The sequence below is a fragment of the Canis lupus genome, chromosome 28, assembly GCF_003254725.2.
Source record: "Canis lupus dingo isolate Sandy chromosome 28, ASM325472v2, whole genome shotgun sequence".
Lineage (NCBI taxonomy): Eukaryota > Metazoa > Chordata > Mammalia > Carnivora > Canidae > Canis > Canis lupus.
Genome location: NC_064270.1, coordinates 18,869,502 through 18,893,723, shown reverse-complemented (window position 1 = coordinate 18,893,723; position 24,222 = coordinate 18,869,502). Strand labels below are relative to the sequence as shown.

Below are 24,222 nucleotides of genomic sequence, written 5' to 3'. Positions count from 1 at the left end.
CACTCGTTCCTTCTCTCTATCCTTTTGTGACCACACACGTTGATGATATGTCTCCTCAGACTGTTTTCCAAACTGAAGAAACTTTCTTGTTGTTCGTAATAGTACAGATTTGTTAATATTAATTATAAGAGTAATGTGTAAATATGTTGTAAAAAATTTTAAATTACTGATAAGGATAATGATCTCTTTGTCACCCTCAATTCCAAAACCTCTCAGAGATGGCTACTATTATGAATTTTGTCTGTGTGTTTCCAGGGCTTTTTTTCATTTATTATGCACTTTTGCTCTGGGTCAATCAATAGACAATAGATAGACAAATTGGATATTTTCATTTAATAAATTGCAATAAAGTAGTTAGAGATCTAGCCCATTAATCTTATGTTCTGGCATAGAACAGTCTCTAAAATGGATTAGAGTAAAATTAACAAGTTGCTAAAAAATGCATAGAGTATGATAACACCACAGTTTGAAAAGATAAAAAGAAACCTTATTTTTAAAAATATTGTGAGCTACTCTTTCACCTCAATCCCAAACTGTTTGATCATTTTCAGTATATTTCTCTGTATCTCACTGGCACTGTGATTTCTGTTTGAGGACTGGACTGGTGATCTGGTCATCTTCCCTGGTGCCTCTCTAGATCCCCTCATCTGTATTCAGGGAACAAGGAAAGCAAGGAGATGGGTCCAAACAGTGAGGAAATAAGAAAATGGGAAATGAATCGATGGTTTTGGGAGTAAAGCCATTAAAATAAAGGGAAAGTGGGGGGAGGGGCAGTACTGCAGCAGAATGGCTTGTCCAACTGACTTAGATCTGGTCTTCTGATGTCTGAAGAAGCATGTTGCTTGTTGCTCAGTATCGCTCTTGCAACTGTCACTTTTGTTTTCCACCATACACTTGGTTCAACAAACATCCTTATTCCCTTACTACCTTCCTGAGCTTTATGTATGCCTTCATTCTGAGTCAGATACCCCATTCCTCACCTTGCTCCTATAACCACACACACCCACACACACACACACACACATGCACACTCACATACACTTTGTTGCAGACATCATATAATTCAACAGTTAGGCTTCTAGTTTGAGGGAGTAAAGATGGCAAAATGCAGAATTTGTTGTTCCTGTGGATATTGGCCCTGCTGATTCTCAGTAGCCATTATGCATTTAAGAAACAAAGCATCTCTTTGTTTGTTTTTAGTCATTCTATTTATTTGTAGCAGCTATCTTTGTTCTGGGAAACCACTGTGACAGTGTGGATCCCAGAAGAAATCAAGCAAGCCTATGTCTTAGGATTAAGAGAGAGAGGCTAAAACGACACATTTAGGCAGCTTTTTTTAAATATTTATTTTTATTTTTAAAGATTTTATTTATTTATTCATGAGAGACCTGGGGTGGGAGTGCAGAGACACAGGCAGAGGGAGAAGCAGGCTCCATGCAGGGAGCCTGATGCAAGACTCGATTCCGGGACTCCAAGATCACGCCCTGGGCTGAAGGCAGGCGCCAAACCGGTGAGCCACCCAGGGATTCCCCTAGGCAGGTTTTTATTATTTTTTTTTCTAGCCCATTATCCCTGCATGGGGAGGAGATGAGACCTCAGGATAAGCTGCTTTGTTCTAGAATAAGAGTTCTTGCATTCACCAGGACTTTCCTGATGATCTTTGTCTTGACAGCCTATGATGCCAGGGGAAGGGGAAACTCTTGGCTACAGAAGAGGAAATCTAGAGAGCCAGCCACTTATACCTGGACAGGTTTTGCTTCTCTCTGGGGCAGATAGAACCACTTGCTTCTTTGGGCTTCATTTATGGAGAGAGCTTGTGAGAATATCATGCTCCTTTGAAACAAAAAGAAGGCAGGTGTCTCCAGCTCCCCAGCCTCTGCTAGTCTGCAGATCCCTGTTCCTTCTTCCATATACCATTAACTGCAATTCTAAATCTGAATAAATAGGTGCTATCCCGTCACGGTGTTTATTTTTTAATACTTGTTCTGCGGTTATCTATATCAGGACATTTTGTGGCTCTGCAGCATTTATTGAGCACTATATTAAACTGGTATAAACTCAGATAAAATGCCAAGAGAATGATTAACTAGTGACATTTCTGAGTTTCTCTGTAGAAAACATCTACAAAGGCTGCATTTGGCTGATTGCATTTCAGAAGGCTGATGTTGCACTGCTAATATCACGGTGCACTATATCAGGGAGTGATTGTTTTATTTGCATTCTTAACTCTAGAAGTCCTTAGATTTTATTCAAAAATGGCTCCTCTGTGGGAACAGCAACTTAAGATACTGGAAACATAGATGTGTGAGGCTGGCTTTGTCTTGTTTTCAACAACAGAGCTGGATCTAGCATGGCCTGAGGGCCTTCACCTAATGCTTTAGGTGCACAGGGAGGCCTACACTTATATGAGGCCAGAAGTTCTTCCTTTTAGCTATATATAGTCTTGCCCATTTAACTTATACTTTAGTAATATTTCATGGCTTGTAGGATAAAATAAAAAACATTAGAATGATGCACAAGATGCTTTGTGATTGGACCTCTGCCTAATGTTTATTTTCTACTGCTGCTCTGAAAGCATTAGACCTGTTGACTTGCTAGTAGATGCCTTTATGCGCCATCCTCTCTCTGACCTGCAGATTCATCTTTACTTGCTATTCATCTCTAAGGAGAATGTTTTTCCACTCCTTCTGTCCATTGATCATATTATTGCATATTCTTGAAGATGGAATTCATTTACTGTAAAGGAGTCCTGGCCCTTCCTTCTCCCACAGGTTTCTATCTGCAAGTGAAAGATGATTCCTCCTAGGTCTTCAAAGAACACCTTGATTATGAAAACTTTTGTTTCATGGGTGACTATGGAGCTCCTCCTTAGTTCAAAAGTTCTTAGGAACAGGGAATCCATAGCCTTATTCTTACCATATATTAGGGGCTTGGAATGTTTCACTGAATAAAAAAGTGATTTTATTCATATAGTTGCTCTCTGGGCGGTTGACTCTTTTTTTATCTTTTGATTTATGATGATAAATCATGTTGATAAATCATATTTGCTAACGGGGGACCCGTGAAATCTCAAAAAATTTTTATTACCAACATTAGCTTTAATTTTCAAGTGAGTAAAAAAAATAATTAAAAATAAATAAATAAAAAATTTTCAAGTGAATATTTACATTTCCTATCTACCTCCTAAAATAAGAAAGGAAAAAAAGAAGAAAGAAATCTGCTACATTTCTGAACCCTTGCTATCTACAAAGGATCTGCTAAGTGCTTTAAGATATATATTCTAGGAAGACTTATTTTAGCTTTGTTTTATTGATTAAAACATCCAGTATACTGGATCATATCTATTTTTTAATTTTTTGAGGAACCTTCACACTGTTTTCCACAGTGGCTATACCAGCCTGCCTTCCCACCAAGAGTACATAAGGATTTCTTTTTCTCTACATCCTTGCCGACACTTGGTATTTCTTATACTTTTTATTTTAGCCACTCTGACAATTAAAAATTAATTGCAGCATTGCTCGTAATAGCCAAGGTATGAATGCAACCCAAGTTACCATTGGTAGGCGAATGGATAAATATATGGTATATGTATACTATGGAATTTTACTCAGCCTTAAAAAAAAAAGGAAATGAAATCTTGCTATTTGCAGCATCATGGATGAATCTAGAGGTCAGTCAGAGAAAGATGAATACCATATGATTTCACTCATATGTAGAACTTCAGAAACAAATGTCAAAGAAAAAAAAAGAAACAAAAAAAAAACTTTTTTAAAAAAGATCTTATTTATTTATTTGAAAGAGAGAAAGAGAGAGAGCACAAGCAGGAGGAGTGGCAGAGGGAGAAGCAGATTCCCCGCTAAGCAGAGAGCACAATTGGGGCTCAAGCCCAGGACCCTGGGATCAGTCCTAGGACTCTGAGGTCATAACTGAGCTGAAAGCAGCTGCTTAACCAACTGAACCACCTAGGTGCCCCCAAAAGTAACACCCTTACATACAGAGAAGAAACTGGTGTTTGCCAGAGGGACGGTGGACTGTAGGATAGGTGAAATAAAGGGATGTAAGAATATACTTATCTTGGTGAGCACTGAAAGATGTATAGGATTATTGAATTATTTTATTGTATACATGAAAATTAAAAAAACAGAATAACAAAAACATTTTTTAAAAAGGGTTAAGAAGGTAGAATAAGGGTAGAAGGGAATTCCAAAGACCCTAAATACACACACACACTTGCTAAGACATGAAGACTTCCCTGCCCTTCTGTGAAAATTAGTTCAAAAAGGGAATTCATTTTCTCAAATACACAGGCAATATAAAGATATATTAGATACAGCCACCTATTGCCTTCTTATATAATTAAAGGACCCTGGATCAAAATTTTTCATCTCATACTGCAGAGAGGTTCTTTTTGAGTCCCAGAATTGAATAACCCAATATATCAGATATTATAGTAGATACTAACCAGTGTAAAAATGTTGTCTATATGTTTACTGAGGAAACATTCATCTCTATGCTCTAGTAAGCACAGAGAATTTGGTGATAATAAAACAGAGCACCTGCATTGTGGGAGCTCAATAAAGTAAAAGGGGCATTTATGCAAAGAGATCGAGCAAACCATTATGAACCATGACAGGAATACATATATACAGGGCAATCTAAAAGCATAAAGCAAGGGTGTCCAACCCTTTGTGCTTAATACCAAAAGTCAGACTTACTGTCATGATGGATACAGATACTTGAAGACATTCTTAAGCTCTCACTGCAAAAAGAAGATATCAGGGGAACATTTTGGATTAAATTTTATGTTTATGCACTTTTAACTTGCTGTTATTTTTGAGCCTTATTGAGGTGTAATTGACAAATAAAATTATATTCAAAGTATACCATGTGATGATTTCAGAAACATATCCAGTGTGAATGGATTTCCACAACTGAGTTAACAGATCCATCATCTCACATATTTACCTTTTTTCTTTCTCTTTTCTCTTTCTTTCTTTCTTTCTTTCTTTCTTTCTTTCTTTCTTTCTTTCTTTCTTTCTTCTTTCTTTCTTTCTTTCTTTCTCTTCTTTCTTTCTTTCTTTCTTTCTTTCTTTCTTTCTTTCTTTCTTTCTAAGCTAAAGTTATACTTTCCTAACTAATTTCAGTTATACAATACAGTATTATCAATTATACTTATCTAGCTGTACATTACATCCTCAGGTCCTATTCATCTTATAACTGAAAGTTTGTATCCTTTAACCATCCTGCCCCATTTTCTCCTCCTGCCAACCCGTGGCAAACCACCTGTTACCATTATTGTCACCATTAGTAAGCAAAGCACAATAATTGGTCATAATATACACAGATAACCGCTGAACGCCAGGGCCACAAGTAGAATGTATAAATAGGCTAGAGAATGATACTTTGTGGTCAACTGCGGTGATGTGCTTCTGCAAGGTGTCTGGTCAATGACAGGACCATTAAAACCAGCACCTCTGCAGACATTTAGCATTGTTTGGCTTCAGCTTTTGAGAATTTACCAGGGCCATGAAGTAAAAGCAGTAATAATTCTTTATGATCTGTGACTGCAGATCTAGAGGTCCTCCCAGACTACTAGGAAAAGGGATGAGCCTAGTAGCAAATAAAAGTTGTTGGAAACATTGTAGTTTGACTTTAAAATTTTATTTTGTTGTAGTTGTTTTACTCCAGATGGGAAAAAAAAATGGCCAGGGTAAGGGGATTTGGTTAGCCATAGTAGACTCCAGAGAAACAAGGGACTCGGTTTTGTTCCTGTCTCTTTTTGTGATTTGATAAGAGCAGAAACATCACATGAAACAACACATCCTGTCTTTAGAAATAACAAAAGATCTTAAGAGCCAACTGCTATTATTGATTCAGGGCCATGAGCACATGGAAAGATGCAAGCGAATGCAGAGTAATTATTTGGTCTCCCATTGACACTCACCATTAGCCAAGCAGATAGGTCTGCATGCTAGTTTTTAACATGTGCCTCTGGAATGCTAGCCTTCTCCTGGGCATCATAGGTGCTAGTCATTTTAAGGAAGAAACTAAGGGTAGCAGGCATGGTGAGAGATGAGCAGTTTGTAACTATCCATTAATAATTTACAAAAAACAGGTGCTGCAATTTCTAGTTTGAAGGTTTTTAGGGAGCTTGTTTTCTTTAATATCACGAATGTGGCTTTGTCAGAAGAGGTCGCCTATGGATCCAGTCAGTGCTTCTGTGTGGGAAATGGAGAACCACCATCCCTAGACCAACAGGTGCTCTAGTACTTGACTGAAGTGATGGTCAAAATGTCACCAACTGCCCACATTCAGATTCCAATGATGTGAAGTGGCCAAGGGCTGGGCCCCTGTCTCCTTGAGTAAAATTATTAAACCCATTAGGTTTATTATTAAATCCTTATTAGGCCATTTCTGCTGCCTGGAAAAAGAAAGCAGGGTGTAATGTTTCAAGCACAGACTCTGAAATTCAGGCCATGCATCAATCAGAGAAAAGTTACTGACAGTGATAATAGGGCCTTTAGGGGTCTTCTTTCTTAAGATGAGGGGAGACTAAGCTAGCTATGCTTCAGACTCTTTGAGCTGAGAAAATGAGTTCAAATAAGAAGAGTGCTAGGAATGCCCTTAGGACAATGATTAATTTACTTATTTCAAAGAGCTCACAGACCATTATATACCCCCTCCTTCTGTTCATTTCCTTCCTTCTTTCATTCAACATTTGACTATCTATTATAGCTCAGGTAACAGAATAATTATTTTCTACTTAATATGGCTCACTGCAAGATTACACTAAATAATAAGTGCCTCCAAGGCATTCAAAATAGACTTTTATTTTGCTTTTTATTTTATTTTACTTACACATATAGTTTCAGGCATGTATCATTAAATGAGGTGCATCTGCATTTCCTCACACTGGTTCAACAATACAGAGAATGATCACCCTGTGCCACACTGCCCACTGCATTGGTGGGGTTACATGGATTTAGTTTGTAGGATAGAGGGACATTGTACTGCTCATTTCTTTTTTTTTCTTAAAGATTTTATTTATTTATTCATGACAGACACACAGGGAGAGAGAGACAGGCAGAGACACAGGCAGAGGGAGAAGCAGGCTCTATGCCGGGAGCCCGATGTGAGACTCGATCCCGGACCTCCAGGATCACACTCTGGGCTGACGGCGGTGCTAAACCACTGGGCCACAGGGGCTGCCCTCATTTCAAATGGAAAAATTAATTAGATTAGCTTGCTATGTAAATCACTGTTCAAGTCACCCAGCTAAAGCAGCCTGCCTGGAATTTGCCTGATAAGTCTTGAAAGTTTAATATACTGTCAGTGAGATTGTCACAGGAGGACACACATGCCATGTGTTGGACTTATTTGCAAGTCTGAGCTAATAACACAACATCCTTGTCAGAGTTAGGGCTGGCCTTCATCAAATAAAGGTTCCATTATAGTTTTTATTTGAAGTGGAAATTTTACTGTCAGACCATATAAATAAATACAGTAGATGTATTCCAAGGATTGTGGTGTTTGAATTCTGTGAATGTTAGTAGGCCAGGGGCTCAGCTGAGTTTCTCTGAGGCACATGGTGAAGTCATTAATGTTGGTATTCATTTTCCTGTTTCTCCATTTTTTAGGTCCGTAATGGGGTCAAATAAGGAACCAGACCTTGTGCATCTCGAGGCCAGAACTGTAGATGGTCGTAAGTAATTCAACTTCCCCATGATTTTCATAGTGATGCTAGTTTTACCAATTTGCCATGAGCTGTGTCTGTGTCTAGGAAAATCACAGCAGTAATAATCCAAGTCCTTAGTCATCCAGAATTGTCTTAATGATTTCTAACATTACTTATCCAATCAAGGTGTTTTTCTTTCCAGGTTTGGGGGAAACACCCCAATTTCTTACTACTGAAGTGTTTTTGTAGCTATTGTTATTATTATGTTATTGTTGCCGTTTTGTTTGGATTTGTTTTTCTAGTTTCCTTATTTTATCAGATACGGTCTAGGCAGTGTCTCCATGTTTTGTCTGGAAAGTCACAAAGCACTTGGAAAGGACAGGGACAAGAGAACCATCCCTCATCATTAACAGGTAGAGGGAAGCATCCGTTGAGTAGGTTTAGTGGCATCTCAGTAGTTCTTAGCCAGAGCTGCTGTAGGGCCTGCACTTTGTATGGACATTGCAGCTTTTGGGGACATGATACAGAAAAAATGTGGTCCCGGATCCAAACCCATGTCCAGTGGACTCAAAAATTCACTTACTAATTGTGAAAAATTAGTCACTTAAAAAGGCTACTTAAACTCTTCATGCCTCTGCTTCTCCATCTGTAAATGAAATGTTAATCAGAGTGATTCCTGTCCTAGCTAAAAATTGGCTGAGCACTTACCTATATGCGGAATTATGCTAATCACTTTATATATTTTATCACAATTAATCCCCACAACAACTTGTAGGTTATTTTTCTGATTTTTCAGAAGAGGAAACCAAAACATAGAAAGTTTAATATATTTAAACAACAGCAGCAACTTCATATGTTTCCTTCTTCTTCTTTGATCCAGAGGATCTCTAGAAGGGCCAAGGAGGGGAGGAATCTGCCAGACCTAAGATAAGACACCACAGGTGAAAGGGTTCAAAGAAAGAGAAAAGGGGAACCATGTAGAAGAAAAAGAGGTGAGATGAGGAAAGGCTAGAGGGATGGCATTTGGGAGGAGGAAGTTGTCTCAAGTGTAGAGAAAAGAAGGAGAATTGACAATCTGCAGGTAGCCCAGACCAATGAGGGGGTCCAGCACTGAGCCAGAAGGTGATAATCTAATTTTGAGACTTTATGTTTCACAAATATCCCTCACAGTCCAATAACTTCATTGTCACTGTCTCTTGTTCCTGTCCACTTGCCCTCAGCTCATCTGAATGCAAAAGCGGAAGATACCTATCCCTTACCAGCTTACCGCATGAAGAAGCAGGTCACCTCTGTGCTCCAAACTCTCTAGAAACCACATCTACTTCATTACTATGCACAGGGCATGAAAATTTTCATCTCCAGAGGTTTTGCTCCCCCTTTGGGGAATGAATATATTCTTTGGCAGAATCAGTGAGGGGACAGATCAGGGTCCAAGTTGACCTCACCTTTTCCATTTTAAACTCAGGTGGGAAAAAAATAAAAATAAACTCAGGTGGGACTGCCATATGTACTATGTGCAGCACTGTGCCTGACACAGAATGTGCTGAAAGTTTAGAGCCACCCCTTCAGTGGGTTCTTTCTGGTGGCAACCCTTTCAGCTCTAGAACTGACTCTGCTATCTTGGATTCCAAAATTCAGTTTTTACTACACAAGAGCCAGAGCAATCTTTTCCTTAGGCAGAACGATTCATGACATTTGGTCAAAGTTCTCACCTTGACCTGTAGCTCCGGCATAATCAGTACCTGCCTGTTTCCTGGCTCATCTCATTCTGTCTTCTCCTCACTCCTTGTCTACAGGCCTGTAGGCTTGTTCTCATTGGAACATGCAGGGCCCTCTGTCTCACCACAAGATTCTGATACCTGCTGGTTCTTCCACATGGACTGTCCTCTTCTCTTCTCCCTTCCCAGACCAGTTCATTGTAATTAATCACTATGGGTGGTTCAGGTGTAAACATCCATTTCTATTTTTTTAACTTATTATTTTGAAATAATTTTCGGCTCACAGGAAAGTTGCAAAAAACTGTAGAATAATATCAAAAACAGAAAAGGCATCCATTTCTCAGGACAATCCATTTATTGAACTCTCAGTCTAAAACAATTCATATTTTGCTTGCTTTCATTCTATGGTTATACGGGATGCTACCTTTGGGGGTAGCCAGGAGAACGGTACAGGGGAACTCTCTATACTAGTTTTTGCAGCCTTTATGTGAGACTAAAATTATTTCACATAACCAGTTAAAAAAATAGAAATGGGTGTTTATATCTGGACCATCTGTAGTGATTAATTACAATGACTTGGCCTCCAGGTTCTAGGAGAGAAGGGACCATGTGTATCTTTGTTCATAATCATGTCTCCAGCATGTGCCACAGGGTCGTGTAGATGGAGCTTAATAAATATTTGTTGAGTGAGTGAATACATAGTTGGCCAATTGAACAAGTCACTTATTAAGTTGTCGGAAATTTTTAGGGCATTGCGCCTCACATCTGAACATAACATGGCTCAACAAGGGATCGTGTTAAAATGTGGATTCTGGTTCAATAGAGACCCAAGAGTCTGCATTCCTAATAAGTCCCCAAGCGAAGCCCATGCTGCTGGTCAGCAGAACATGTTCAAGAGTAACCAAGTCCCATAACAAAAAACTAATGAAAGAGCTTTAGGGTCTGTCTCCCATGACTGCACCTCTTGTTTAGGAAGCTCCAGATGGAATTGGCAACATCCCAGATTGCTTTCATTTTTAAACTTTTGGGGATAATACTGCTCTGGCTTGTGGCATCTAATCACATAACCCCACATCCTGAAAACAATAAGTCCCTCGCTTACTCTGATGTGCACGTTTTCTTTCACCCGACATTATTCCTATGCTCCCTGCAGCCATGAAGGTTGATAATGCCAAACTGTCATCTTGGGCTCAGCTTTCACATGGCATGAAATAGATCAGTTCTAATTTTATTTATTTTATTTTACTTTTTTGCAAAGGCAGCATCTTCAGAAACTACCCAAGAGTGAAAATTCAATAAAGGGATTTAATTTGAAAAGTTATCCCTGTCAAAACAAAACAGAAAAAAAAATTACCTACCAATTGAAATAAAGGATCTAGGCATAATGCCTGACCTGACTGGGTATAAAAATATATATATATATTTTTTTTTTTTTCAGTATCATACCCAGTCCCTCTCTTTGTCTTTCTCCCCCTCCCTCTCTCTCTTCCTTCTTCTTCCTCTTCCTCAAGGTACTTGATAACCAGGACACCAGTCAAAGAAACAGAGAGGAAGAGGAAAGAAGGAAAGAGCAGATTGATCAGAGTAGTAAGGTATTAGTGTATGTAGAGGAGACCGTATTTATTAAACTCAGGTTCCAGGCTGGTCAGTTGCTGCAGGAAATTCCAATGTCCGTGTGTTACTTCTCTATTTTCTGATTGAGATCCTTCTTGTATTTCTATCCCTGCAGTATTATTTAGGACAAAATTTAAGTCTGTGCAGCCCATTGTTTATATTCTAGGTCATACATCTAATAGGGTATATGTCAAAATACAATATTTCTGACATTGAATAAGTAATTTCTCTCTGATTTTAATGGATTCCGGAATTCTGTTATTTTGACACAGGAAAAATCCCTCTCTCTCTTATTTGGCTCATCCTCATAGGGTGGCTTACAAATATCTGGGCTTGTTATTCAAAGTTCAGTTTTAGTCTCATTTCAGATTTCCCTAGATTACACTTTATAATTGATTTCTGTTTCCACTGAAGTCTCCATAGCAGAGGGCAGGTAAGTTCTGGAAAGAGCTTTTGTCCTGCTCTGTGACAGTCTATGACTGCCACAGACATTTCTACCCCTGTGCTCTGGGATCTGACTGTCTAGTAGTTTACAGTGTGCCAAGGATGTTACTCTTCCTTGCATTACCTCTCTGCCTTGGGAGGTGGGCTGGGGAGAGCAACCTCAATTGCAGTCAATCACAGGAATTATTATTGGAAAATTTCAAACATATTTATTGGATGTGGCATTTGTTATTGGCCCCTGCTTTTAACTGAGGACAAATTGACAGGTCCTCATCCTGGAGACAAAGATTTTATTGTTTAGATAGTATGTGTGTGCGTGTGTGTGTGTATCTGTGTGTGTTTATGAATGTGCATGCACTCGGGCATCATATGTACCTAGTACATTAAAACTGCTACCCATTGCATTAAAACTGTAAAAAGGAAACCTTTATCCTATTGATTCACCTAAAACAGGTACATTTGTGTATATGTACATAATGTATGTAGTTAGAAAATGTTGATCAACCGTTGGGTTAAAAGCTTTGTGAAAAGCCATATCTCATTTTATTTTGGTTCTTTGTACAAACAAAGCTCAGAGACTGACCCATTTGTTGACCTAATACATAACCTTATCTGTGTAGCATGTCTTCTTAAAGAAGGACTTTCACCATAGGGTCTGCAGAGTCCTGAAGGGCCGATGGAGAAGTTAAGAACCTCACTAACTCACTGATATCGTGTCCTACATGTTACATATATGTGATTTTGGGGGAAAAGAATGTAACTTTAATCAGAATTCTTCACATGGCAATTACACAGGGATGCATAGTTCTATATTTATGCGCATCTGTAAATATCATCTTGCAAGAAAACCTGCAGTACCACGTTTGACCTTTATTGCTCCTCCCTTTCACCTCTGAAATGAAAGGCCTAGCCAGTGACATGACTGTTTCCGTACTGGTGGTGATCCATGCTAGCATGGAGAGGGGACAGGGGACAATTACTGAGCTCATTGTCTATTTGCATGAGTAAGTAACCTTGTAACCACTTGCACAAAGACTAATCTCTTTCACTGGGGAAAAACAACCTTGGCCCTTTAACCAACTGTGAAAATGACTGCCCAAAAACTCTTGCTTAAATGAACCACAGACTAGCATTTTGCAAGCTGAAATAAAAATCAAAGGAGATTCACAACTTTATATAACCACCGTCCTGCAAATTCTGATCTTGGGTGAGAACTGCATATCCCGTTCTGCTTCCCATTTTCCAGCGCTCCGGTTAACTTCCATATTGAGTGCAGCCCTGGGCTTGGGGGAGTGTGACTGCATTGCCGAGGGGCTGTGATGGAGACCTCAGTTCTCATCAGGCCTCAATATGTTACCTGTAGGGTGCTTTCAGTTCTTCCTATAAAAATAGATCACTTTTATAACATCAAAAGTAGCAGCGATGCCAGTTAAAAGGATAAGCCATGCTCAGGTGCATCAAGTGAAAAGTCACATCCACTTCCTGACCTCCATTCCCATTTCCCAGAGGTAGTTATGTTTTTTAAAATATTTCTTCTGTATTTTTTCCAAAATTGTTTGGGCTTATCCAGGTGAATATGTATGCATGTACACATATGTACACACTCAGCAAACGTTCATGTTATAAAACTGTTAGGCCAAATTCATTGTTGGTGAACATAACAGCAAATTAAATTTTTTCTATATCAGCACATATAAGTGTGGCCACTTCATGACTGTTCACTACAAAAAACCCCACTGTGCTGTCACCTATGTTCTCGTTAGCCCTTCTCTCATTAATAGACCTGTAAAGGTTTGGCTCTCTCACACAGTGCTAATACATCCATACACATACACACAGATTACTTCTTGGTCTAGGAAGCATTCAAATTTGTGCAGGCAGTGAGCACAAAAGAGCTGAAAAGAGAAATTTTTGAAGGCAAATCCCCGGGTCTGAGAGTGTATGTGATTGAAAATTTTAGTAGACCTTGTTACGTTGTCCTCTGAGATGACTGTAGCATTGCACACTGTCAGTATAAGGATGCTCCTGTTTGCAAGCCATAAATAGTCCAAGACATTATCAAAGATTTTTTTGGCATGACTCATTTGATGAGCAAAGAACTATATCCTTACTGTTTTCATTCGGGTTTACTTAATTGTGAATGACGTTAAGAAATTTTATTTATTTTTCTTGGCTATTTGTATTTCTTTATCAGTGCACCTTCAAAAGATATTAAATCTCTTTCATATTCCAGAGAAGATGAACACTTTGGCATTTCTATACAAATCTAAAAAATATCAAACTGGCTGCTCCCATGCCAGTGAAGGTTCCAACACTAGCCAACCAACTGGCATTATTAGACTCCACATTTCGTGACTCTCATTTACCTTCTTTTCAGTCGGTTTATTTATGAATAGTTTGTGGGGTGGGGCCTGGGCAGAGGCTAGAAGTTTGGGGCAGCTGCAGATTCTGATCACTCTCTACTACTCCCCAACATGCTGAACAAGCACCTTTCCCCTGTCGACTGTCCCTGCAGCCGGCACCTGGCACTCGGCTTTTTTCCCTGGCCATCACGTTCTGACCCCATTTTTCATATTGCAAAAGCCATTTGATTTCAACTATTAGTGATTTCAGCTTGGCCTCTCCTAATTTAGCAGTCTTAAAGACAGCCCTGAAAACCAACCAGAAAAGCATGAAACATGATAATACAGGCCTCCCCACACAGCAATGAAAACCTGACAGGGACATGCAGCCACGGGCTCACCTGGGCAACTTTCAGAGTAGGTTTTTTGCCCTGCATGCTGTGTGCCCAGCCAGCGGTGAGAAGGACTGTGTCCTTTCCTCCCAGGCTGCAGAAGAGAGGACAGAGGTGTGCAAGAGAAATCTGTTATTCCTGGGCCTTCACTCTATGACAGAGATCTGCATTCCTCTGGGGTTTCCAGGATCCCCCAGGACACAGTAGCTCTAGTCCGTATAACATGTGTGGCAATTTCCAAGCATCTGGAAAATTCATCATGCTTCTCACTCCTGCTTTAAAAAAAAAAAAAAAAGAAAAGAAAAAAGAAGGTGCCCTAAAGATCTTGACACTTATGCATACATTTCCTTCCTTTGTTCTGTATTTTCTTAAGCAACAATGATGCTAGTATCACACATTATTTTCCTATCATCCCTACTCACTAGGTACTTTTCAGCTGTACTACTTATACTGGTTTTTGTTAATAGGCTCTATTGTCATTTTTCTCATCGTAACTTTGAGGAAAACATGGCTTTTAGTGATTAAATGTTCTTGCCATTGCCTCAGGGCTAGAATTTGAAGCCAGGTCTGGTTCACCCCAAAGCTAATCATCATTCCTTCAACGGATATTGTTGGACCTGTGTGCTGTGCCAGGTGTTGTCCTAGACATGAATGAGAGATCGTAGGGAACATTGCAAAGGCCCCACTCCCATGGAGTTTAGCTCGTAGTTAGGGAAGACGTTACATGCGAGTGTATCATGCCAAGTGGTAGTAAGTTCCAGGAAGTAGAACAAAGCAGAGCAAGGGGAGTAGTAATGGAGGTGGAGGGGATGTCAAGGAAGAATCTCTGATAAGGTGGCATTTGATGTTTGAGCCACGTCCCTATGGAAGTAAGGGAGACAGCCTGATGGAATAGCATTCTAGACAGATGGAACAGCACATGCAAATGATACGGAATATTGCCATGCTTGGCATGGGTCAGGGTACAACAAAAAGGTCAGGAATACAGAGAAGCTGGAATATAGAGAGGACAGGTCAGTGTGTCATCTTTTTTTATTCCACCATGAGAGGCAGAAATTGTACCTTATTGGTCTTAGTTCAACATCTACCATGTTCCAAGTATGATGTTTGGTGTTGAGGATGATAAAAATAGAAAGTTATTGGAGCAACTGGGTGGTTCAATGTCTGCCTTTGTCTCAGGTTGTGATCCCTGGGTCCTGGGATCCAGCCCCATGTTGGGCTCCTTGCTCAGTGGGGAGCCTGCTCCTCCATCCAGCCTGTGCTCTCTCTCGCTCACTCTCTCTCAAATGAACAAATAAAATCTTTAAAAACGAAAGTTATTAAGTGAAGAAACAGTGGATTGAACATACCCACCTGCTTCAGAGAAAATCCCTTAAACTGACTCTTTATCCTGAAATTGACCATATAACATGTGAACACATCGAAATAAATACTGTACACCCTTCCCCCAAAAACACCCTGGAAAAATTTCTGTGTTTCTCCCCCATGCACCAAACTGCTTTCATTTCTTCCCTTCCTCTCCCTGTCCTTCCCACTTTTATTCCTGCTTTCTTTCCTACCATTTGCTCCCCACCTCCTACCTATGCCTCCCTCCTGTACCCTCCCCCAATCTCTTCCTGTCTTTGTTAACTCAATTTGGAAAGTTGTTCAAACAAATGTGCTTCTCAGTTCTTCATGGCGCTCAGTATGATCGTCTAGATAACTTTATGTCTGTTCTCAACTTAAACTGAATTTCCAGTGTGGCTCTCTCACAGAACAGACAGGGAGTATTCCCCAAACACATCTTACACCCTCCCCCTCATCCCTCTGTGCTCTCACCACTGTTCTTTCTTTCTGGACTCATCCTTATCACTTACCCTGTCACTGTTCCAATTTTTCCAGGCTTTTCTCAGCTCCTTCATGAAGCCTTCCATGGGTGCTGTACCCCGACACAGGTGCTCTAGAGTGAGTTGTAAAGTGGTCTCTATCCCCAAAAGTACTGTAGGCCAGGAAGGCATACCAGGCCCACAATTCTGTGTGATACAAAATAAAATAGATGCAGTCTATGCAGTCACAGGAGAAGTCCTGGCACAAGGTAGACCATCTGTGGAGAGGTATAAATTTGGGTGTCCCTCACCTGTGAGCTCACAGCACCTGCTCCTTCCTGAAAACAATCATCACACTGCATTGTAGTTGGCAAGTGATGTTTCTGTATTTCTATTATTATGTCCTTCTGTTCTCTCTCGTGTCCCTAATTCCTAATCCTGTGCTTGGCAAAAAATTTAAGATCTCAGACATTTTCCTGTAGTAATCATGGCCTCCTGAATATCAGAAGGCTAACCACAAAAGACAACATTTAGAAAGTTATACAGGACCAGAATCAAGAGATTACATAGAAGAAAGAAATGCTATGATCTCATTATGTCAAAGGAGAACATTTGATCTTAAATTTATCATTTCTACAGAAATTTATTGCACTTAATCTCTTCAGGGGCCACAGCTGGAATTTCAGCTTTGCAGATGTCAATTTCTAACTGGTACATGTCACAGAGGGTTCAAGAACCCTGATGGTAATGAAGCGTATGTGAGCACAAGCATACCGACGCATGCGTGTGTGTGTGCTGGGTGGGAACATTTAATATGAAGGTTCTGAAACAAATAATAGAACAACGTAAAGACCAAAGGAAGATATATATACAGATACATGGGCTTTAAAAACTGCCCTGTTTCAAGGTTGAAAATTAGTGGAGGATGAGGAGAGTTTTAAAGTTCTCGTGACTGCCTACAGAGCTTATGGTTTTGTTTAAAATGAAACTTTTACAATACTAAGGTACGTGAAAGGATTTGGTGCTAAATAAATATTTGTTGAAGGATAGACACAGTGGTAGAGTCCTAGAGATCTATGATGCATTTCTTGCTGTGTCATTTACTAGCATATGAGCTTATACAAATCTCATCCATAAATCTGGAGTTCTTCATCTGTGAAAAGTACCACTTTCTGGATTTTTTTTTACAAAGTTTAAAAGAAAAAAAGCATGCAATCCATTTAGCATGGCTCCTAGCCCAGAGGAGAGGTTGTTCTGGTTATTCTGGAGGTTAATGCTGTTGCTGCTGTCATTGGAGAGATTCTGGGAAGGGAGAGGTCAGTCTGAGCCTCAGGAAAAACTCTGCAGAAGAAAGCCCAGGAAGTATTTGGACAGGGTGGCAGGCAAGGAAAGGGCAATTCAAACCAGAGTAACCATCTGAATGCACATAGGGTGTCAGCCAGGAATGAACGTGCTGTTTAGAAATAGCAGACACCCTGACACCCTGAAGATACAGACTCACCAACCACATCACAGAGGTTTGTTGGTTGGGGCAGAGGTGGGAAGCAGACAGGTTTCAATGGGGTATAGTATAAAGACCTGTCAGATGGTAAAGTAATGTCTGATTCTTAACATCCTTTTTGAGTTCTAAAGTTCTAATAACCCTTATTACATGGAGAAAAAAATCAGAAGCCTAACTTGGTAAGTGGCCTTCTCTGAGTCACATGGTGTGGTGGAGATAGACCTAGGACCCGAATGTCACTACCAACAGAGGGGCATACTTGCAAAGTGGTATGGGCACTGCTGGCTGGCCCTGTGTGCTGGGCACCCGCACATCCCTGGGTCCTCCCCATAGCCCTCCTTATGTTCCGGTTCTGCCTACTGACTGTGACCTCACACCATTGGCTATTAATTATGCTAGGAGAATATTTTTTTCATGGTGTTTTTAAAAAAATTACTTTAAAAGTCTTTGACCCAAACCAAACATTGATGAAGAAATATACTGAGTCAGATGGAAGCGTCTGGGAGCGCTTTGCAGTCTTTTCCCATGAGACACAGTGGGCAGTACTGCTGATCAAAGAGCCTGCGCTTCAGTAGCAGCCAGAGCTGCCGTTACTGGAGCACTGACTAACCCAGCCCTGGACTCCGTGGGTTTCAGGATTTCAGTCTCCTGTTGTCACAACTGCTTGCAGGATGCCTCGCACCTGTTCCCATTTTACAGATCAGCCTTCACAGACCTGTAGTGACTGCTTAGGTTTACCAAGCTAGCAGGCCTTGAACCTGCATTTAAAGCCCTGTCCCTCTGCTCAAAGCCTAGCCTTTGAACGGCAGCCTTACCCTAGATCACAGATTTTGCAGGGGTGGGAGCTGCCTTACGCCAAGCAGCAGCTGTTGCACAGAGAGAGAATGCCTGGGAAGAGCAGCACAGGGCCCTAATTACCTATGGCAAGGAAAACATCTGTGTGGGAAAAGTAATGAAATTAATTCTAGAGTCTAGCAGTTGCATGCATTAATTGACGTTAATTAATGCCAAATTACAAGATACTTCCTATGGAATCGCATCATACACTCACTAGAATTGAATATGGAAAGAGTTCATCATACTTAATGCTATTACAGCAAGCCCCAAGGGGCCTAAGAGTGATTGGTCCCTCATTATGAAGTGCAGCCAATTTCTTTCTATTTCCATTAGAAGGAGAAAGAGAACAAACCAGGAGCTCTTTACCAGGGACAGGCAGCTCAAAATTGTGCATTTCCCCTTCAGCTTGCAAATTTCACTTTGAGCCACTCTAAGCAAGAAATGGTTTTAAGACCTCTTTCTGAGGCTTTCCTTGTGTCATCCAGCTGAACCTTCTGTATTTTTTTTTTGCCTAAAAACAGGCTCATTGCACATATTGCTCATGGTGCTCCACTTCAATATGAGTCATGGTGAGTGGAGGAAGATAAAAAGTCGATGAGTTAGAGATGATTCTCTAATTTTTGTGAAACTGATCTCACAAGCCCGCTGTAGACCAAGCCCCCTCCAGGCTCTGGCTGAGAGATGCTGACCAGGGATTTGCACACAGGTTGTCTCCCTCTCTCACAGCACTGCGTGTAGACTATGGTTGACATCTCATATATATCTTTTATTCATTTTTCCAGTGCAAACATACATATGTAGATATCTATATATACAACTTTCACAAAATCAGGTTGATACGCACATATTTTGGTAACCTACTTTTTAAAAACTTTTATTTTGGAATAAGTTTAGGTAAACAGAAAAGTTACCATGACAGTACAGCTTTACCTAGCTTCTCCTAATGTTTACATCTTGAACAATTAAAATCTGTTTTTTAAAACTAAGAAATTAACACTCATACAATATTAATTGTTAACCTATTTTTACTATGTGAAATATATTAAGCACTTCCCTAAATACCAGTATGCTCTTTAATAGCAAACTGTGCATGTTCTGAAGTTTTCAAAAATCATTCCTCCACTTTTGGCCATTCACTTTTATTTCTTTATTATAAATAACACTAATGAATATTGAAATAGCTAAATCTTTTTCCTTGGGTAGAATTTTCAGAAATGAACATGAGGTCAAAAGATACCATTTTCAAGGATCTTGATCCATATTCCCAAATTACTCCACAAAAAAATATAAATTCGCTGATCTTTTTTTTTTTTTTTTTTGGTATCTAGGTATATGCATTGATACTTATTAGATCAAAGACAAAATATAATTAATAAAAATTGACCCTAACTCACTGACATTTTTCACACAACATAGAGTAGTAGAAATAAAAGGCTTGGGGCCAACCAAGTTTGAAATCCATTATGCCATTTCTATAAATCATAATCCATTTAAGCTTCATTCTCTTTATCTAAAAAATTAGTCGATATATTTATGTACTGTGAAGATTAAATGTATGAAAGAAAGGTGAACATGCTTCAGAGTACCTGGTACATATATGCTCAACAAATGTTAGTTTCCCCATTCTTTTATTGTCTTCCCAAATCCCTTAGATTCATAATTTCTGAATAGTTGAGTTATATAAAGTGGATCTTTGTATTTTCCATCTTATGCTTCTTCAAGAACCTTTGAAAAGGAGGTTAAAGTCTTAAGAAAGAAACTCTTAGACTCCATTACAAATAAAATAAGCACTGTGTATTTATTAGGAAGTCTTCATTAGGTGGCAATCTAAGAAATCCTGATTGGAAGTTGTATTTGTAATTTGAAGACCAAGACCTCTTAATCAAGAACCTTTGATTCAGTTTGGTTAATCATTGTTTTTATTCATTATCTCACATAAAACGCACAGAGAAAGAGCAGCTCTGGGCTCAGTACAATCAGTAACTCAGTGTCATCAGGAAATAGGTCCTTTTCATCTCTTTGCAATCTCATTATGTAAGCTCAACTATAAGATTGGCTCCTCTCTATAAAAAGAAGGCTAGAGCAGTCCTTAGCATCACATTGGGTGCAGTGTCTAGAGAGGCAGAAGAGAGTCTTCTCCTGCAGCTCTTGGTCCCTCCCCTTTAACCCCTTAAAAGACCTCCCTCCCTCTCTTATTTACTACAACAAGATTTTAATGCCCTTCCCTGAAATAACCAGTGGCAAGGGCAGTTGGAAGACCTTGAATGGGTTGAATGGGTGTAGACCTAAAAGGATTAATCTTTGCATATGAGCACTTGCCAGTCACACAGAAGGAAGGACAGGCCAACAAATCCAGTACTAGCTTTTCCATCAAAGAGGCTGGGAGCAATGGATATTGGGCAGGTCACCAATGAAACATAACTGATACAGAAACATAACTGGAGTACTCAAATCCAATTTAACTAGCCTTTTAAAGGACTTACTATGGCCCCCAAACTGATCTAATCATTGTGAAATGAATAGGAATATTACCACTATTGATAACAACTAACATTTGTACACATTTGAGTTTCAGAACATTTAGCATATACATTAATTCAGTTAATTCTTAGAGCCAAACTATAAGAAAGTTGACATTAACTGGCATCTCCATTTAATGGATGAGGGTGGCAAGACAGGAAGATGAGATTATTTCTTTTGAACTATACAGCTAGTAAGTGACCAACCCAGAACTCAAGCCAAGGTCTCCCAGCTGCCAGTGTCCATTGTTTCTGTGACCCCAAGCTGCCTTTAGAAAAATGGAAGTCTATTAAAAGTTGTAGAAGGATCTGATGGAGTGTGAAATTGTGAGGTAATGATTTTGTGTGCTATAGTGATAGGGAAGGACTGAATCACAGAAGTTGTCTTCAAGGAGAAAGATCTTGAGTTATGCCCAAAAATAAAACTATAAGAATGTTTGAAAACAGAGGTAAGTAAGAGTGAGTACATGGCTCTTCTTTAGTTTACCTCTGGAGATGGTTTCACTGGGACTAGACATCTTAAAGTATTTCAGAGCCATCCCATCCCCACAAATGGCAGTGGGATGAAGAAATATTGTAGGTAAAGCTCTCCTCTAGTCTCCTAAGACCTTATCAGCAATTACAGCAGTCATTGGTCAGATGGAGCAAATGTGCATACTGCTCCCTAGTGGTCCTCCTTCTAGAATGTAGGTTTACCCAAGTTCCTTAGGTAAAGATGGTCCGGGAAATTTCCCCAAGGGAAGTCATTTGTGAATCCTTGTATCCAATGCAATACTATTGCCTACCCCATTTCATGTAAGTCTTCATCTCCTGATTTCCTTTAATTTGGAAGAGTGGATTTCTGTATATATCGTGATGTCCTAAAATCAAACTCATCCATTCATTCAGCATCAAAAAAAAAAAAAGAGTGAAACAGCTTTATTTTTCATTCAAAATATGTATTTCAATCAAGAGGCACAATCCAATGAGTATTTACTTATTGACCCATTACTGTCTTCAAGGAGATTATATTCTAATGGAGAAAGACAGAAATAAATAAGGAGGAGATAATTTTATATTGTGATAAGTTCCATGAAGGGAATTAATAAAATGGTATGTGGTAGTAATTAATAAAATACTAATCATGGAAGACCCTCAAAAGTAATAGTGGGCTGAAATCTAGAACTTTCTTTGTGAGCAACCTGGAGACAAGCATTTCAGACAGAGGGAGTACAAATAAAAAGTCTCTTACGTAGTAGGAAGTCTGGCACCATTTCCAAACATAGAGGAGGCCAGATTAGAAGAATCACAGATAGAAGAAGAGATTGGCATGTGGAGAAATTGGAGTGGTGGTCCTGTAAGGTTTGAATTTATTTTAAATGCAATGAGGCAAAAGGAGTTTTAAGTAAAGAAGTGACAGCTAGACAGGTCAGAATAGTTGTAGTCGAAAAACCAAGGTAGCCTCCCTGATACAATGTACTTCCACCAATAGATATCAAATCTACATAAGAGTTATTATAACTGATAGCTTACCATCTGCAGTCGAGTCTCAGGTGGCATTCAGGGTCTTAGTCTACTCATCTGTAAAAAGAGAACAGAGTTTTGGGGTCAGGAATCTCCTCTCTATTCTGTCTCGCTTGCAATTATTAATAGAAGAAAAGCCTTTATCTTATATGGAATCTTCCTGTTTATAACAGTGCATTTCTTTCATGAGATGACTGGGTGATTACATGTATGTCCATGTTTTCCTGCCTGTTGGTCAAAGGTCAGAGTGTGGAAGAAGAGCCTACAAATGCAAAATAATAATCACAAAAATCACAAGTATTAATGCCAGTTTTTAAAAAATGTTTTCATTTAGGTTTGGGAGGGGAGAATTAATTAATGAGAATTTAGTATTCCAAGATGGCAAGATATGGTGGAGGCACTGGGGCATGGTGGTGATGGTGTTGCTAGAAAGTGAGTAAAATAATAATGACACTACTTTTAACAATAATAATGGTAAGAATAATACATTTAAAGAATGTGGGGTTGGTTTAAAGACTTGGAGATGACAAGGGAAATGGAAAATGTCCACTCCGAGTCCAATACTGGGTGTATACATCCCCCCTACCCATTTTTTTTTTTTTCAGATTCACAGTACCTAACTTGCCGAATGCAGAACTGCACAGAGGCCAACAGAAATAAGCCTTTCCCAGGCTACATTGACCCAGACTCTTTGATTGTCCAGGATGATTACGTGTTTGTTCAGGTATGAAAGATCCACTTCTGCTGATTGTCTCAGACATTTCTCTTTCCTGCTTTGGTCCCTAATGCAGCCTCCTTTGCCTGCTTACACCCCTTACGAGTAAAAAAAAAAAAAAAAAAAAAAGAGGAAAAAAAATCATCTCTTTGACAAAAGGAACATTACTGAGTGTCAAAGCTTCTATGCTCACAGAATACTAATTAGCTCCTTTGGGCAACGTCTGGAGGACTTTATCAACACGGGGTCATGGAAACACTGCGAATGGTCCGGAGGTTGTCTCAGAATGATGCACACTTCTGTTCACCCCCTCCTCTGCCTTCATGGGACTGAGCGGATGCATCAGTCTCTTCCTATCAGAACAGTCAACCAATCAGCCTGTTCCCCAATACTCACCTTAAAAATAGAGAAATAGATGGGAACAGGAAGCTGTGGGGTAGCTGGAGGTGGTGGGAGGCAGAGGCGAGGTGGAGAGTAATCAGCCATTATTGTCATGCTCTGACTGTGATTAGGATAAGAAATAGAGGAGATGAGATGTACTCAGGTGGTGGCTTTTTCACCCCTGAAGAGAGTGGGAAACCTTTTGAGGTTGAGTGGTTAGAAGAGACAGGGAGCAAGAATGCTTTGCTTCTTTTCAGCATTTAAGGAAAATTCTAGGTTTGTTTGGATAATGCTTCAGTTATTAGTTAAGTTTGGACAGACTTCACTTATTGCTTCCCATAATAAGAGTAACAAAAGTACAATTGCTAAATAGTTTATATAGTTTGTATATTTATATATATATTTACTTATCTATATATTTATACACATGTGCACTATATATACACACACAATTTCAATATGATTGAGACATATTCTAAACACTATTCTATTTATTTGGACAAGAAATCATAATTCAGAATATTCAGTCTCATGTTTTGAGGAAGCAGATGTTCAAAATGCCCAACGTCAGCTTATGTTCTCTTAAAATGTTTCACAAATGATTATACAGACCCATACACACACATATTTCAATTTTCTTTAGGGAAATGAATAATGAGTACTCTGATAACTTCAGCACCCAATTATCAAGTGACATTAAAATGGAAGCACGTTTTGCTTCTATCTATAATTCATTTTTCTATCACTGTTTCTCCCAGGAACCTTTTCTGTTTTCT

General features: G+C 39.4%; 1 protein-coding gene across 5 annotated transcripts in view; it reads left to right on the top strand.

Moving 5' to 3' along the window:
* SORCS1 (sortilin related VPS10 domain containing receptor 1) overlaps positions 1 to 24,222 on the top strand; it is a 514,957-nt gene that overhangs the window by 363,319 nt on the left and 127,416 nt on the right. For all 5 annotated transcript variants that reach the window (XM_025467149.3, XM_025467148.2, XM_025467150.2 and 2 more), the window contains exons 6-7: positions 7,638 to 7,702; positions 22,956 to 23,074. In XM_025467149.3, the coding sequence (XP_025322934.1) occupies positions 7,638 to 7,702; positions 22,956 to 23,074 (184 nt within the window). The remainder of the gene's footprint in view (positions 1 to 7,637; positions 7,703 to 22,955; positions 23,075 to 24,222) is intronic.